At 45.8% G+C, this 15,158-nt stretch overlaps 1 protein-coding gene across 2 annotated transcripts in view; it reads right to left on the bottom strand.

Moving 5' to 3' along the window:
* Positions 1-908, bottom strand: part of AP3B1 (adaptor related protein complex 3 subunit beta 1) — a 328,644-nt gene extending 327,736 nt beyond the window's left edge. Inside the window, exon 1 of one of the 2 annotated variants that reach the window (XR_012639514.1) lies at positions 636-908. Coding sequence is in view for 1 of the 2 variants with exons in the window: in XM_074952685.1 (XP_074808786.1) it covers positions 636-766 (131 nt within the window). In the remaining variant the exon portion in view is untranslated. The remainder of the gene's footprint in view (positions 1-635) is intronic. The other variant, XM_074952685.1, reaches the window with a different exon arrangement.
* Between the last annotated feature and the right edge of the window lie 14,250 nt (positions 909-15,158).

Genomic DNA, 15,158 nt, shown 5'->3' with positions numbered 1-15,158 from the left:
TACCAGCACCTTTTAGAACGCTTATTTACCTGTAAAAATAAAATGATCTTTCGCTAGGTATTAAGCATCAAAACTGCTGATGAACTACAACCTAAAACAGTTTAAAACTAGAACAATTTTAAAGTGTATTTTTGTTCTGTTATCTATTAACAAAGACACCGACTGCTTAAATAGATGCTTTATAAAACATTTAGTTACTGCAATCAGAAAAATGGTAGTCACCAATTTGCTAAAAAGGCACCGATCACACTCAGAACCTGCATGGAAACGCCTGTACCACCAGGTACCACTGGTTCTAAAAACGGTCCCTGCCACCAGGGTACTCTGATTTTGCATCGTTTTGTTTTCCTGGGGCTGTAAGTTCGTGCAACCAGCTCTCCAAGTAAGTTGTTTTTAAAAGTTGTGTACTAAGCAAGTGGGTCTGTGGCCATCAACCAGCGGAGCCTCATTCAACGTATGCAGCTGGTCACAGGAGCGCGGTAACGGTCAGCGTATGCTAGGGTACCCCCCGCGCTGCCCGCCCTGCCCACTCCGCCGCAATGCCAGGCTCTCCCGCACGCCCTCCTGCCCCGCCCTGCTCCTCCGCACCCGCTACCCCCGCCCTCTGCCAACCGCCAAACTCCACCCCCCCTTACTTCTTGGTGTCGCTGCTGAAGAGCCCGAAGGCCGCGGGGACGGAGGGAGCTGTGGTGGGCGTCGCCTCCTGCCCCTGCTCCGGCGCCGCCTCCCCGCCCTGCTCATTGTAGCCAAGGCTGCTCGCGGACATGCTGCGGCGGCGACGGCTATTCTCCTGGCGGTTGCCTTGTCGCCGAACGGAACTTACTCGCCAGCGCACGCACAGCGGACCAGACTCTTCCCGGAAGCTAACGGCAGTGGTTGGGGCTGGAGGGGGTGGGGGTGTCACATGATGGGGCGGAGCTGCAGAAGCGGAACTTTCCCAGTCTCAGAGTTCTAATGTTACTATGGCAACGCAGTGGCCGCCAGCCCGGAGGGGAAGAGAGAAGGCGCGTGAGGCTCCGCCCAAGCTGTTGGCGTGACCCGGCGGCGTGTGAGCGCGTGGTGTGGTTCCGTCAACCTCCTCCCTCTCCACTGAGGGGAGAATCGGCATCTTTGTGATGGGGGACAAGGGTGGTGTCTCCTTCCTGAGGCAACGTCCGGTGCCGGGCGGAAGGGAGCAGCATGGGCTAGTATTGGCACCCAAGGAAGCAATACAATATCCAAACACAGGAGCAGTTCGCAGGTAGAGTGCTACAGCCTACAGGCCAAAGCTTCTCTGCTTTGCTCCAATGGCACTCAGCTAAGCCAGAAAAATTTACGTCTGATCTTACAGCACCACCCCACCTCATGCAGCATGGTGCCTTTGGCTAAGTGGGGAATAGGAAGGGGAGATTAAAAAAAAATAGAATGCAAAAAAATGTCAAAAAGAAAAAATTAACAAAGATGGGGAAAACAGGAAACAGAAAATAATTAAGACCCCTAAGTCAAAGAAAGTGATCTTCAAATTACACATTGCTTAGTGGTTCACGGAAGTAATGCCTCTGTTCAAGGATCAACTAGAACATGTAAAACAAGTATTACTGAAAATGAACAGAATGATAATGCCCATGTCTACGTGAAACAAAGACCTAGAAAATGCTAATAAGAAACATCTAGGAACAGAGAAATTTAAAGGATAGACTCATAACACTATTTACTGGCCCAATACTAAAATATTAAATGAGTACTAAGTGCAGGTTTTAAATATTATTGAAAGCAAAAGAGCCAATGGTATTATTTACTATGTAGCCAGCGGTGAAAGTAAGGCAGTACGAGCCAGTACGGCGTACCGATAAAAGATAACTGCCAGTCCCAGCCCGTACCACTGACTTTAAAGCGCTGCCGGGTCCCTACCAGCAGGGCTGCCAATGGGGGGGTGCAAAAGGGGCAGTGATGACCAGGCAGGGCCGCAGATGGGGGGTGCAAAAGGGACAGCAGTGTTAAAGCGCTGCCGCAGCGCTTTAATGTCACTGCCCCTTCCCCCACCCCCCACCCCGGCCGCCGAAGGGGTGGAGGGGGGCAAAAGAAGTAGCTGCTCCAGGGCTGCAATTTAAAAGGGTTAGGGTTAGGCCCTTTAAATTGCTGCTGGAGCCCCAGGCGGCGTGGGCCAGGGAGCTCAGATGGACTGACTGGGGGACGCTGACCCCAGCCCCGCCCCTTCCACCCGAGGCCCCATGCCTTCCAAGGAGGCCAGAGCAGCCCTGTACCAGTAAGAGCTCCATTTTACTTTCACCCCTGTATGTAGCACTTGCAGGGTGCAATGGTATTTGGAATAAAGCCTGCCTATCTGCTGGGCTTTGATTCATTTCACTGTAATAGAAAGGAATGTCTGTTCATTAATGATTATTATTTCATCTTTCCAGATATTGAGAATCCTATCAAGCACCATATCAAATAGGAAATCTATATTCACTAGTAACATAATCCCAGCAACAGTTGTCACAGATAATGGTTCAGGTACTGTATAATAATTTTAAAATGTTTGGATCAACTTTCAAACCTGCTGTATGAGGTCTAGTATACTTTATCTTCAAGTAAATGACAAGGTACAAAGGGAAAAATATTAAGCATCAGATAGTAACACAAATGCATAACTGTCTGTCTTTGTTTATCATGCAGTGCCATTAGAATATGAATTGTCTCTTGTGGAACTATTCCTGGGATGGAAATTTTGTACAAGATTTCCTTGAATCAATAAAGCGTAGCCTAATCCATTTACTTAAAAATAGACCACTAAAAAGGAAAAAAAAAAAAAAAGACAGGACAGCAAACAATCTTGTTATGTCCAAGGTCTTTGTCTAGACATTGGGGCTTAGGGCTAACATATATTAACTATCCATGACTTTTTCCCTATCATTGAGGCAAGTTACCACTTTTCACCTTGATTGTGCTGGTTAAAGTCAGCCCTAGGAACCTTAGCTTTCCCTTGAAGGTTGACCTCGACGAGCTACATTGAAGTAAAATGTATTAACCTGTGTCTACAATACAGGAAATGGTTGTGGTTATATTGAAGCCTGGTTTAGCTAATATGAGTTAGCTATCTCCAATTTAACCTCTACTTCTTGTCCTAATCTAGACAAACATACAAAAAAAGAATCACGATAATAGTTTTGGTCCATTACTATATGGAAATGGTAGAATTATCAATAATAATACAGAAAAGGCAGAAGCATTTAATAAATATTTCTGCTCCCTATTTGGGGAAAGAACACATGATACAGTCTCATCATATGATGATGTGATGCTGTGGCCAAAACAGCTAAGGCAATCCTGAGGTTCATAAACAGAGGAATCTCAAGATTGGATTTTTTTAAAAAAAGATATGGTCTAGGTCAGAGGTTCTCAAACTGTGATCCGCAGACCACTGCTCCATTCAGATGGTCCATGGATAGTTCCCTCTAAGGTGCGTGCCTGGGCAGTTGGACAAGAGAGAATGAAGGGCCACCCACCTAATTAGGTGTGGCTCCACTAATTTGGTGTCTGGATCCTGGAGAAGATGCACATGTAAGGTGAGGTGGTGGCTTTGGGGGGAATAAGGAGTAGGTGGGAGGGGGCAGTGGGATAAGAAGAGGGGGTGAGAGGAATTTGGGATGTGCAGGGCTGCTGTGGCCAGAGAAAAAGACAACTTTCCCCAGCTCCAGGGCTGCAGCTGCCGGGGAGAGATGGTTCTCCTTCCCAGCCTCAGCTCTGTGGCTGCTGTGGTGGGGGAGAGAGGGAGAGGCCCCCTCCTTCCCAGCCCCAACTCGGGGGCTGCCGCAGCAGGGGAGAGAGGGAGGGATCCCCCTCCTTCCCAGCCCCAGGTTGTGGGCTGCTGCAATGCAGGAGACCCCCACCTTCCCAGCCCCAGCTCAGGGGCTGCTGCAGCAGGGGAGAGAGGGCACATCCATCACATGAGAAAGGTAAGACTACTGGTATTAAAATATGAGTTGTGTGCTTTTATTTGTAGAACAAAAAAACATTAATTTTTTTTTTATATAGTGCTTTTATCCAAACCACTTTACAATAGTTAGCTAATGGTACAAACAACATTTGGAAAGATCATTAAGTGGTCCACCGAGACCCTCAGCAATTTTCAAGTGGTCCACGGAAAAAAAAGTTTGAGAACCACTGCCCTAGAGATAATTAGTGCATTACCAGCAAAATTATTTTGATCAAATTAACTGGGCAAATAGAATGGCCTTTGAATTACAACCCCCTAAGCATAGAAAAATCATTTGTCTTATTCCAAGACAAACCAGAGAGACTGTATCACAGGGGCACAATTTTGAATGTTCCTTTCAGTTTCAGGCTACATCACATGCTCCAGTCTTGAACAGACACTGCACTGAGATGGCTGCAAGTGGAGTCTGTGACAAAAAAGCTTGATTAAATTTCTGAAATTACCATCTGTGTATCCAGTGTTGTTTCCAAGATAAATCTTTCAACTTCCTCATTCTTGATCTGCCAAGAAAATAATTTATTGGCCTTTTCACCCCTTTCATATACAAGTGCACTTTAGTGTAGCAGCTGCTTACAGAGCTGATTCTCAGCCAATTTGTTACATTCCTCCCAGAAACCATTTATAAATTATCAAATATTAGAGAAGATTTTCCAGTAGGGCAAATAACTGAAGTGTTTCACCCTTAGGAAAATGTCAGAAGTAACTGTTCCCTGGCTGTCTGCACTCCTTTTCCCATTCCATTACTCATCCAGCAGTAGCCTCCTCAGTTTTTCTCCTCAAAAGCACAATACAAGTGGTGTGGAGTCTTCTCTTCTGCAGCTATTGCTCTCTGAAGGAGCTATTCTATATTTCTGGGCTTCATTAATTCTCCATCTCTTTTCAAAGCTTTTCTCTAAACATAACTTTCTCCCTTGCCTATACCACTTAATTTCAGTCTCCCGAGGCTTTCATGTTCCATTTTAACTTTATGGGGCAGAAGATCCTCGCCTACAATCTGGGCCCTTTGCATCTCTCAAGTTGTGCAAAGGGGCTGAAAAGCACGTGGCTCTCCTCAGCTGGAGATTCTCCTGGCACAAGGGAGTCTCCAGTGAGAAGAGCTCTGTGATATGCCACCCATTGGGACTCCATAGAACAAGGGATGTGTTGAGTTCAGGGACGGGCAAGAAATTGGTGTATCTGGAGGACAATGCGCTCCAGTAATCCACAGAGGTGGAAAGCCCTTCAGCACTATATCCAGTCAGTGTAGATAAGAGCAGTCCCTAAATTGTACTAGTCTCTGCTAAGTCTGGTGTAGAACTGACCCCAGGATAACAAAGGTGAAACTTACTCCCTTACAGTCCCCCTTCCTACAGCTGCACCAATTATTCAAAATTATTCAGTGAATAATTTCTCAAACTATTGCTGTGTAAGCTTCTTTACAAGCAGTTGATTGAGTTTTCTATAGTCAAAATTAAAGCTCCTTTGACTGGACTTACAGGTCACCTGGTATGTTTCTGTTCCTTACTTGAATGAGTATTACTCTTAAATGGAGTATTCTTGTGGCTCTGTTGATCCCAGGATATTAGACAAGGTGGGTGAGGTAATATCTTTTATTGAACCAACTTATGTTGGTGAGAGAGACAAGCTTTCTAACTTACACAGAGCTCTTCTTCATGTCATTCATATAACAAGGTTTCAAGTGTGAGTAGTTCTCATTATTATAAATTTGAAATTCTCTTTTTATGTCAATTTGCTAATGAGTCTATGAATATTCCTACCAGACAAATATTTGCAAATATTAGTGGGAAGTAAACACAGAGAGGTAGTGCAGATGAAACTTCAAGACTGTAATGTAGAGGGTTAATTGTTTTAGTGCAGCAGTCTGAAAGTAAAGCCACTATTGGTGTCTGCCTAAATAAGGAACTCATTGGGAGATGTTTGTACATAAGGTTCAGAGAATGCAAAGGCTGAAATCATAAGTAAGTGGAGAGTGATTTTGTTCCAGAAATTCAAGACTGATGCTTTCCTTCTAATGCTCCTCTAGATGTGTGATGCAGAGGGAGGCCAAATCACTGGACCTTCTGGAGCCATGGTTGGGGAACAATACAAAGAAGATAGATAAGCAACCATGCACCTGAAACCCTCATTGGTTATAATGGGTCTTTCTAAATGAGGATAAAAGGTGTTTTTTAAAAATATGTTCGCTAACACATTTAAACTAATACATTTTAAAACATTAATGCAGACAGGGCACATCTATACTATAATGTGTTAGTTGAGACGAACCCTAGAGGGGAGCCTAAGGTTTGCCTCTAGCAGATAATCTTGTCCACCTAAACATGTTATAATATAATTTGCCTTGTCTACCCTAGTATTTTAAAAAGTGTTAGTTAAAATGTTACTTAACACATTTTTGGAAAAAACTACCTTTACCCTAATCTATACAAACTCTATTAATGGATTCATAGATTCCAAAGCTAGAAGGGACCACTATGATCATTTAGTCTGTCCTCCTATATAACACAGGCCATAGACCTTCCCCAGAATAATACCTAGACCAGCGGTGGCCAACCTGTGGCTCCAGAGCCACATGCAGCTCTTCAGAGGTTAATATGCAGCTCCTTGTACAGGCACCGACTCCGGGGCTGGAGCTACAGGCGCCAACTTTCCAATGTGCCAGGGGTGCTCAGGTTGGCCACCCCGACCTAGAAAAGTGGTTCTCAAACTTTTTTTCATGGACCACTTCAAAATTGCTGAGGGTCTCGGCAGGCCACTTAATGATCTTTCCAAATGTTGTTTGTACAATTAGCTAACTATCGTAAAGCGGTTTGGGTAAAAGCACTATATAAAAAAAAATAATTAACATTTTTTGTTCTACAAATAAAAGCACACAACTCATTATTTAATATCAGTAATCTTACCTTTCTAATGCGATGGATGTGCCCTCTCTCCCCTGCTGCGGCAGCCCCCGAGCTGGGGTTGGGAAGGAGGGGGGTCTCCCCCGCCACAGCAGCCCCCAAGCTGGGGCCGTGAAGGAGGGGGGTCTCTCCCTCTCTCCCCCAACGCAGCAGCCCCCGAGCTGGGGCTGGGAAAAAGGGGCGTCTTTCCCCCACCCCCCCCTACAGCAACCACGGAGCTGAGGCTGGGTAGGAGGGCCATCTCTCCCCGGCAGCTGCAGCCCTGGGGCGGGAAAAGTCGTCTCTTTCTCTGGCCACCGCATCCCTGCACGTCCCAAATTCCTTCCGCCCTCTCTTCTCACCCCACTGCCCCCTTCCACATACTCCTTATTCCCCCCAAAGCCACCACCTCACCTTACATGTGCGTCTTCTCCAGGGTCCAGGTACCTAATTAGTGGAGCCATGCCTGTGCAGCTCCACTAATTAGGTGGGTGGCTCTTCATTCTCTCATGTGCGACTGTCCAGGTGCGCACCTTAGAGGGAACTATCCACGGACCACATGAATGGAGCTTGCGGTCCACTGGTGATCTGTGGACCACAGTCTGAGAACCTCTGCTCTAGGGCATGAATATATGTGTACTGTTTCTTTAAATCTGCTTCAGAAATCCAGGCAGGGGAAGGTTTTATGCATGAGCTCTACTGTGAAACAGAGAGAGAGAGAAAAACTTTAACAATAACTCTGTTTTCTTATTTAATTAAGCTCCTTTTTCAGTACTAGAAGAAAGTGACTCTGATATCACATTATCCATGATACTGATTAACAAGCCTCTTAGAAGACACATCTTTAAAAATGACACAAAGGAAATTGTAATTCTAATATTTACTCACATTATGTACAAGATTATACAGCAAAGAAAATTGAAATAAAAATGCAACATGTGGAAATCACGTTACTAAAAATTATCTTGCACAGACATTCCCAACCTTTTTCATAGTGTGGGCCACATTTTAATACACAGATTGATGGATCACCTTCCGTTTAAAATCCCTATTAAGGCTGATTCCCCACTCTGGCACTTTGAGTGCAGCAGGTGGGGGCCCGTAGATGCTGCCACCACCCAAGTGCAAAAAAAACCCTTTGGACCCAGGAAGGCACAGCTGGGAATTCCTCCCTGTGGGGTACTCTCAAGCCCTTTCACCGCCCCGCCCCCGGGAAGAGCTGAGAAAGAAAACAAAGGAGATCAGCTGTTGCCACCAGCTAATTAAACCACATATGCACAAACCTCTTAGGAAACAAAAAACCCAATCCTGTTCTTAAAAAAGGTAAATTTTATCAAAAACAAAAAGAAAGAAAATACATCTGGAATGTAGGCTATGGCTAGATTTTAAAAAGAGCGAATGTAATAATTAAGCATCAAGAATGGATTTTTTGAGGTCCAGCTTAAAGGCTACAAGCAAAACAAAAGCACCTGGGGTTAGCACAGAGGAGTCCACAAGCCATAAAGAAATAAAAGGGATAAACCTAATCACGTCTTCCTAAACATTCCCTGATCTTCCATATCTGGGGTTTCAGATAAATAGTTTCAAGGTATGATCTGATGATTTTTCATACGTGGTTTAAAGCTTCTTACAGTATTGCTGCTCTGTGTGTCCTCTCTCTGGAGAACCACAACAGACAGACAAAGGGAAAGTTTTTTCCCAATTTTAAAAAGTTCTACCATTCCCATTGGCTCTTTTGATCAGGTACCCACTCCCTTCCTTTCACCTATGGGCTTTTTTAACCCTTTACAGGTAAAGCAAGTAGAGAACAGCTACTAACAGGGATTTTGTAGCTAACTGGCTGAATGTCCATAAAAGGGAGCTACCCTCCCCTTCATTTATCACAATCCCTATGGCAACTACAGCAAGGACATGAAAAGGTAACAGAAAAGTATTTAATGTAATTTTAGCTGTCTTTTAATGCAGTTTAGCATTTGAAAATAAGGAGGAGTCAGCACCATGTGATAAGCCAGCTCTCCACAGACTATCCACCAGTAGTTGTCCATGGATCGCAGCTGGGAACCTCAGATCTAGTATATTTGTCCCTGCTAATGGAAAGTTTTGCTATGGAGAAAGCACAAATACTTTAACTTGCATAAATCACTCTTAGATGTTATGAACTGACTTCTACCAAGGCGGTATGGTCCAGTGGGCTAGGAGTCAGCAGATCTGGGTCTATTTTCGGCTGTGCTACCAACAGGCTGTGTGGCCCTGAGCAAGTCATTCCAACTCTCTGTTTGTCGGTTTCCGCACCTGTAAAATGGAAATAATGATACTTATCTGTCTCTGTAAAAAGTTTGGAGATCTCTAGAGGAAGAACATTGTATAAAAGCCAAGTACTATGATTATTGAGCCTGGACATCTCACTGTGCTTTGCACAAGTTGGAAGGTGTGTATGGCTTCCTGTAAATATCTTTGAGAATAAATGAATGACCCTTAGCATTCTCAGCCTTATTTATCTTATCAGATCACATTCCCAATTCCCTCTCTAAAGGAATGAAAGGAAATCTGTTAAGCCAAGCCATTTCATTGGGTTCTTTCAAAAATATTACAATACTATTATAGATGATTTTTAAAAGTACTTGGGAAGTTATAGCACTAACTGCCCTTCTACTCTGTGTTCAGAGAGGCGAAAGTCCCGGCTTACTGTGGAGTCCAGTCCTTTAATTTCCACAGTTCTGTGCTGTAGAGTTCTCACATTCAGTGCTCCACAATAGAGTTTAACTCTACTACTCAGTACTTCAGTCCAAACAGTTCCTATGAGTCATACAGAAATCCTTTTCTCTCTGAGGGTATGTATGTACTACACTAGCACAGCTACAGTGTGCAGCTGTGCTGCGGTACTGCAGCAGAGTAGAGACTTTCTTCATTGCTGAAAGGGGGTTTTCCATTGATATAGTTAATCTACCTCTCCAAGAGGCAGTAGCTAGGTCAACAGAATGATTCTTCTGTCAACCTAACTGCTTCTACACTGCAGGTCAGGTTGACCTAACCACATCACTCAAGCGTGACATTTTTCACAGCCTTGGGCAAAGAAGCTAGGTCAATCTAATTTTTAAGTGTAGACTATACCTGAGGCAGTTAACTAAAAATTCAACTTTTTTCATTCTTAGACTAATTTCAATGATTTGTTCTCCTATGAAAGAAATATAGAAAAGAGAAAACCGGAGAGAAAAATATCACTTCATACTTTTGTACAGTTCTGTTTCAGAACCTGTGCTAGTCTGAACTCTGTCTTGCACAACAGATCAGATACACTTTCTTACAGAAGCTCTCTAGGAAAAAGCTTTCTGCTATATGTATAACTAGTACCAAAAAGGAGATCAATCTCGCAGCTGCTAACCAAGCTGAAAGTGTCAATGGATTTCCTTTCAAACTTTGATAAAATGTTTCCCTGACAACTCATGAAAACCTCTGAAAAACATACTCTTTAGAGACGATTTTGCTTATGTGATCTATAATGTCCATGCTTCTCTTTCTCTCTTTTTATCAGCAATGACTGTTATATAAAATCAGGGAGCTTGATTCACCCCTGCTGGTACAGGGAATGAAGAGCACACCGACCTGCACTGATGGGGTCATTCACCACTAATGGCGAACAGGCTGTATTTATACTACCTCCTTCCCCTGGGTACCCTCAGGGAAGAACAGTTGTTGCCCCTTTTGGGCCCAAGCGGTTAGCCAGTATTCACAGCCTTCCAAAGTTGTTTCCATTAGGAAGCAAAAATTGATGGTACAAGACAGGTATTTCTTTGGTACAATCCTGTTTATTTACAAAGAATTACACAATGTCCCATTTCCCTTTGGGAGTGGTGCACAGCTTTCTCTCCTCCCTGCCCACCCCCCTCCCCCAAAACTGATTGGCAGGGGGGAGAAGAGGGCAGCACGCCCTGGATTTCTCACTATAGTATCAACTCCTATTATGGGGGTGGGAATTGCTTCAAATACCTGGGATGGCTGCAAGGGATTGACTATGAAATGTCTGGTTCCCATTGGAGCAGCTAGCCTCACTCCAGAAGAGAACCTGATAATTGGTCATGGGAGGACTGAGCCCCACTGATACATGGGAGTACCACTCCAAAACAAAGACAAGGTATTAGGTGTGATCCACTAGATGGATGCTGAACAGAGGAGCAGATGCTGGGGAGTGGGAGGATTTTCAGTTGGAGCAGCACTTGCCCCAGCAGGCTAGAGAAGAGGAGGGAGCTCAACTGAGGACAGAGAGGACAGACATGGGGGCTCAGCACCCACAGCAGCCTGAATCAGCCCTGATCCATGCAGCAGAACCTAGGAACAGCACCTGAGTTCACAGAACACTCTGACTTCAGAACTGGCCACAGGCACTGACTTTTGGTTTTGCTGGTGGGTGCTCCATGCCCACTCTGCCCTGAGGCCCCGCTCCCACTCAGCCTCTTTCCCTGAGGCCCCCCTGCCAGAGTGCCTCCCACAAGGGGTGAAAGTAATTTAAAGGACTTACTGTATGCCGGAGCCCTGCATGGGGGCGTGGCCTCAACTGGAAGAGGCGATTTAAAGGCCCTGGAGCTCTGGCTGGGAGCCCTGGGGCCTTTAAATCACCCCGGAGCTACCAGCGGCAGAGGTGGCTGGGAGCCCCGGGGCTCGGGGTGAATTAAAGGGCTTGGGGCTCTGGCCACCGCAGCGCTCCAGGCATTTTAAATCCCTTCTGGAGCCCAGCTGCCAGAGCCCCGGGGCTGTGGCAGCCGGGCTCAGGTGGGGATTTAAAGGGCCCGGTGCTCTGGCCACTGCAGGGAGCTCCCGCCCGAGCCCCGCTGCCAGAGCTCTGGCGGCGCTTTAAAGGGCTTTGGGCTCCCCGCAGCGGCTGGAGCCCCGGACCCTTTAAATCCCTGCCGGAGCCCTGCCGCCTCTACCCGTGGCGGCGGCAGGACTCTGTCGGTGCTTTAAAGGGCCCAGGGCTCCCTCCAGTGGCGCTTTAAAGGGCACGGGGCTCTGGCCGCCACAGAGCTCCAGGCATTGTAAATCCCTGCTGGAGCCCTGCTGCCTCTACCCGTAGCGGCAGCAGGAGTCTGGCGGTACTTTAAAGGGCCCAGGGCTCCCTCCAATGGCAGGAGCACCGGGCCCTTTAAATCTCCGCCAGAGCCCGGCTCCGGCGGTGCTTTAAAGGGCCTGGGGGTCCTGCCACTGCAGGGAGCCCTGGGCCCTTTAAAATGCCGCCCAAGCCCCGCTGCCGGAGCTCCGGAGGTGATTTAAAGGCCCCGGGGCTCCCAGCAGTGGCAGGAGCACCGGGCCCTTTAAATCACCACCGGGGAAGCCAGTCCGGTCTGGCATGGTGTACCGGACTGGACCAGCTTACTTTCATCTCTGCCTCCTACTCACTCCTCTCCGCCCCCTCCCCGAGTGCCTCCCACCTACCTTTTGCTCCTTTCTGCCCCTCTTGCCTTACGGGTGAGTGTATGAGGGGAGGGCTAGAGAGGAGAGAGCACTGGGGGCCTTGGGGGAGAGACAGGGCAGGAAGAGGTGCAGCATGGGCAGGGCTATAGGGGAAGAGGTCGAGCTGGGGCTGGGCCATGGTCTGTGAGTGCTGAACATCACCTGTTTTTTTTCTCTTGGTGCTTGAGCCCCTGAGCACCCATGCAGTTAGCATCTGTGCCCGGGGCACAGAGTGGGGTGGAAGGTGGACGGCCGGCAAGTCAGTTCAAGGTAGAGAGCATTGATTTGTCTTATCTAGGCATGGAATACTTGGTGCATTGTATTATTGGGGTCTGCCCCTAGTATTGACTGGTGTTTGCTGTAACGCACATTAGGTGGGGTGATTACCCTGGTAGTGACTGGGGCTTGCTCCCTTCTGATAAAGTATTACCCTACTGCTAAGTGTGGTGTCTGGCCCTAGGGTTAACCCTTGCATTCCCAAAAGAGGGGTTGGTGTGCAGTCAGATACTGGGGACCTGGAATATGCCTCCGCAGCCCCTGGGGGCTCACCTCCTGACATCCTGAACACACTAGACACAAACAACAGCAGAAAGTTTCCTTGCTCACAATTTCCAAGCCTGCCTTTCTAGTGAGTCCTGTGCCCTAAGGAGCGTGCTCTCTCTCTCTCTCTCTCTCTGCCTTCTTTTGGGGCCATGCTGACAACTGCTTCTCTCCCTATCTATGGGCTCCGGACTCCTCATTGTATTTATCTATGGGCTGTGTGCTTCTTACACACACAGAGCTCGCCAAACAAGCCCTAGGCCCATGCATTTGCAATCTGTCCCTGTGAAACAGTTGCCATGTGGCCCGGTGCCTTCGGTGGTAACTTCTTTTGTATCAGCTATCATTACATAAAAGCAATGAGGAGTCTTGTGGCACCTTAAAGACAAGACTAACACATTTATTAGAGCATAAGCTTTCATGGGCTATGGTCTAATAAATATGTTAGTCTTTAAGGTGCCACAAGACTCCTCGTTGTTTTTGCTGAAACAGGCTAACACGGCTACCCCTCTGAAACTTGTCACCGTTACATACAAGGGGCCCAATTGTTTAGCCTGAATGAAGGGTGATTACTAGCACACCCCTCATCTTTAACCAGGTCTGTGATTGATGGAAGCCATTAAGAGCTTCCAGGCAACACAGCTGTAAAATATGGGTTAAAGAAGCTCCTGGGAGATGTGCTAAGTCAATACATTTCATGGGTGCCCTGGCCAAGCCTCAGATCCTTTCTCTCAGCAGCACCAGGAATTTTGGACTTGATCTTGTCACTACTTTGCATTGCTGTGACCAATTCTCCAGACAGACTTTCACTACTGGGGGCCAGCTGCCTGCGAGCAAATCAATCTCAGTGTTTTTGTTGCATGAGCTAATCTTTCTGTGCAAATAAGCACTTTCTGTGCAAATAATTTTATGTCACAAATGAAGATTATGCTTAGGGTGACCAGATAGCAAGTGTGAAAAATTGGGAAAAAGGGTGGGGGGTAATAGGTGCCTATATAAGACAAAGCCCTGAATATTGGAAATGTCCCTATAAAATTGGGACATCTGGGCACCCTAATTATGCTTCCTTCAAGAAATAGCAGCAGAAGCAGTTGAATTCTCAGGGAACAAAGATCTTGAACACAGTGTTGCAAACTTGAGTGCCTAAAGTTTAGGACTGGAATTTTCAAAGGGGGATAAAGGGAATTAGATGCCCACTTCAGTTGGGAGTTGGGTGTCAAACTATCACATGCCCCCTTTGAAAATCCCATCCTAGATGCCTTTATGACCTGATTTTTAAAGAAGCTGAGGACTTACAATACCTGTTTAAATTGCAGAAATTAGTACCTGTAAAAACCAGACAACTTTATTCAAGTACCTAAATATGGCTTTAGGTGCCTAACTTTTGGCACTCAGGTTTGGAAATTTTGGGAGGAAAAACCCTCAACATATGCTACAGTGTAGCAACAAAATTATCTGTAAATAGAACATTTTCTCAAAGTCTTCTGGGAAGTAACAGTAGTTCTTTAGGTTTCAGAGTAGCAGCTGTGTTAGTCTGTATCCGCAAAAAGAATAGGAGTACTTGTGGCACCTTAGAGACAAACAAATGTTTTAGAGCGTAAGCTTTCGTGGGCTACAGCCCACTTCATCGAGAAACTGCTGAGCTTGAATTAATATGCAGACTAGATACCATTAACTTGGGTTTGAATAGAGACTGGGAGTGGCTGGGTCATTACACATATTGAATCTATTTCCCCATGTTAAGTATCCTCACTCCTTCTTGTCAACTGTCTAAATAGGCCATCTTGATTATCACTACAAAAGTTTTTTTCTTCTGCTGATAATAGCTCATCTTAATTAATTAGCTTCTTACACTTTGTATGGCAACTTCCACCTTCTCTGTATGTGTGTGTGTGTGTGTGTATATATATATATATATTTTCTTACTATATGTTCCATTCTATGCATCTGATGAAGTGGGCTGTAGCCCACAAAAGCTTATGCGCTAATAAATTTGTTAGTCTCTAAGGTGCCACAAGTACTCCTGTTCTTTTAGGTTTCAGAGTAGCAGCCGTGTTAGTCTGTATTTGCAAAAAGAAAAGGAGTACTTGTGGCACCTTAGAGACTAACAAATTTATTTGAGCATAAGCTTTCGTGAGCTATAGCTCAATTCATCGGATGCATTCAGTAATTCTTTAAACATGGAGCAAGGCATGAATTTCTTGCTAAAGTTTCCCTATTTACCACACTGTGCATATCTCTCAAGTTTCATCTAATGATCTACAGGAGAACACTTTACACTGTTTGATTACCTGCATTTCCCTTCCCCCTACTTTCATGCA

The sequence above is a fragment of the Natator depressus genome, chromosome 5 (genome assembly GCF_965152275.1).
Source record: "Natator depressus isolate rNatDep1 chromosome 5, rNatDep2.hap1, whole genome shotgun sequence".
Lineage (NCBI taxonomy): Eukaryota > Metazoa > Chordata > Testudines > Cheloniidae > Natator > Natator depressus.
Note: the sequence above shows the minus strand (reverse complement) of the source record. Positions and strands in the feature narration are given on the sequence as shown.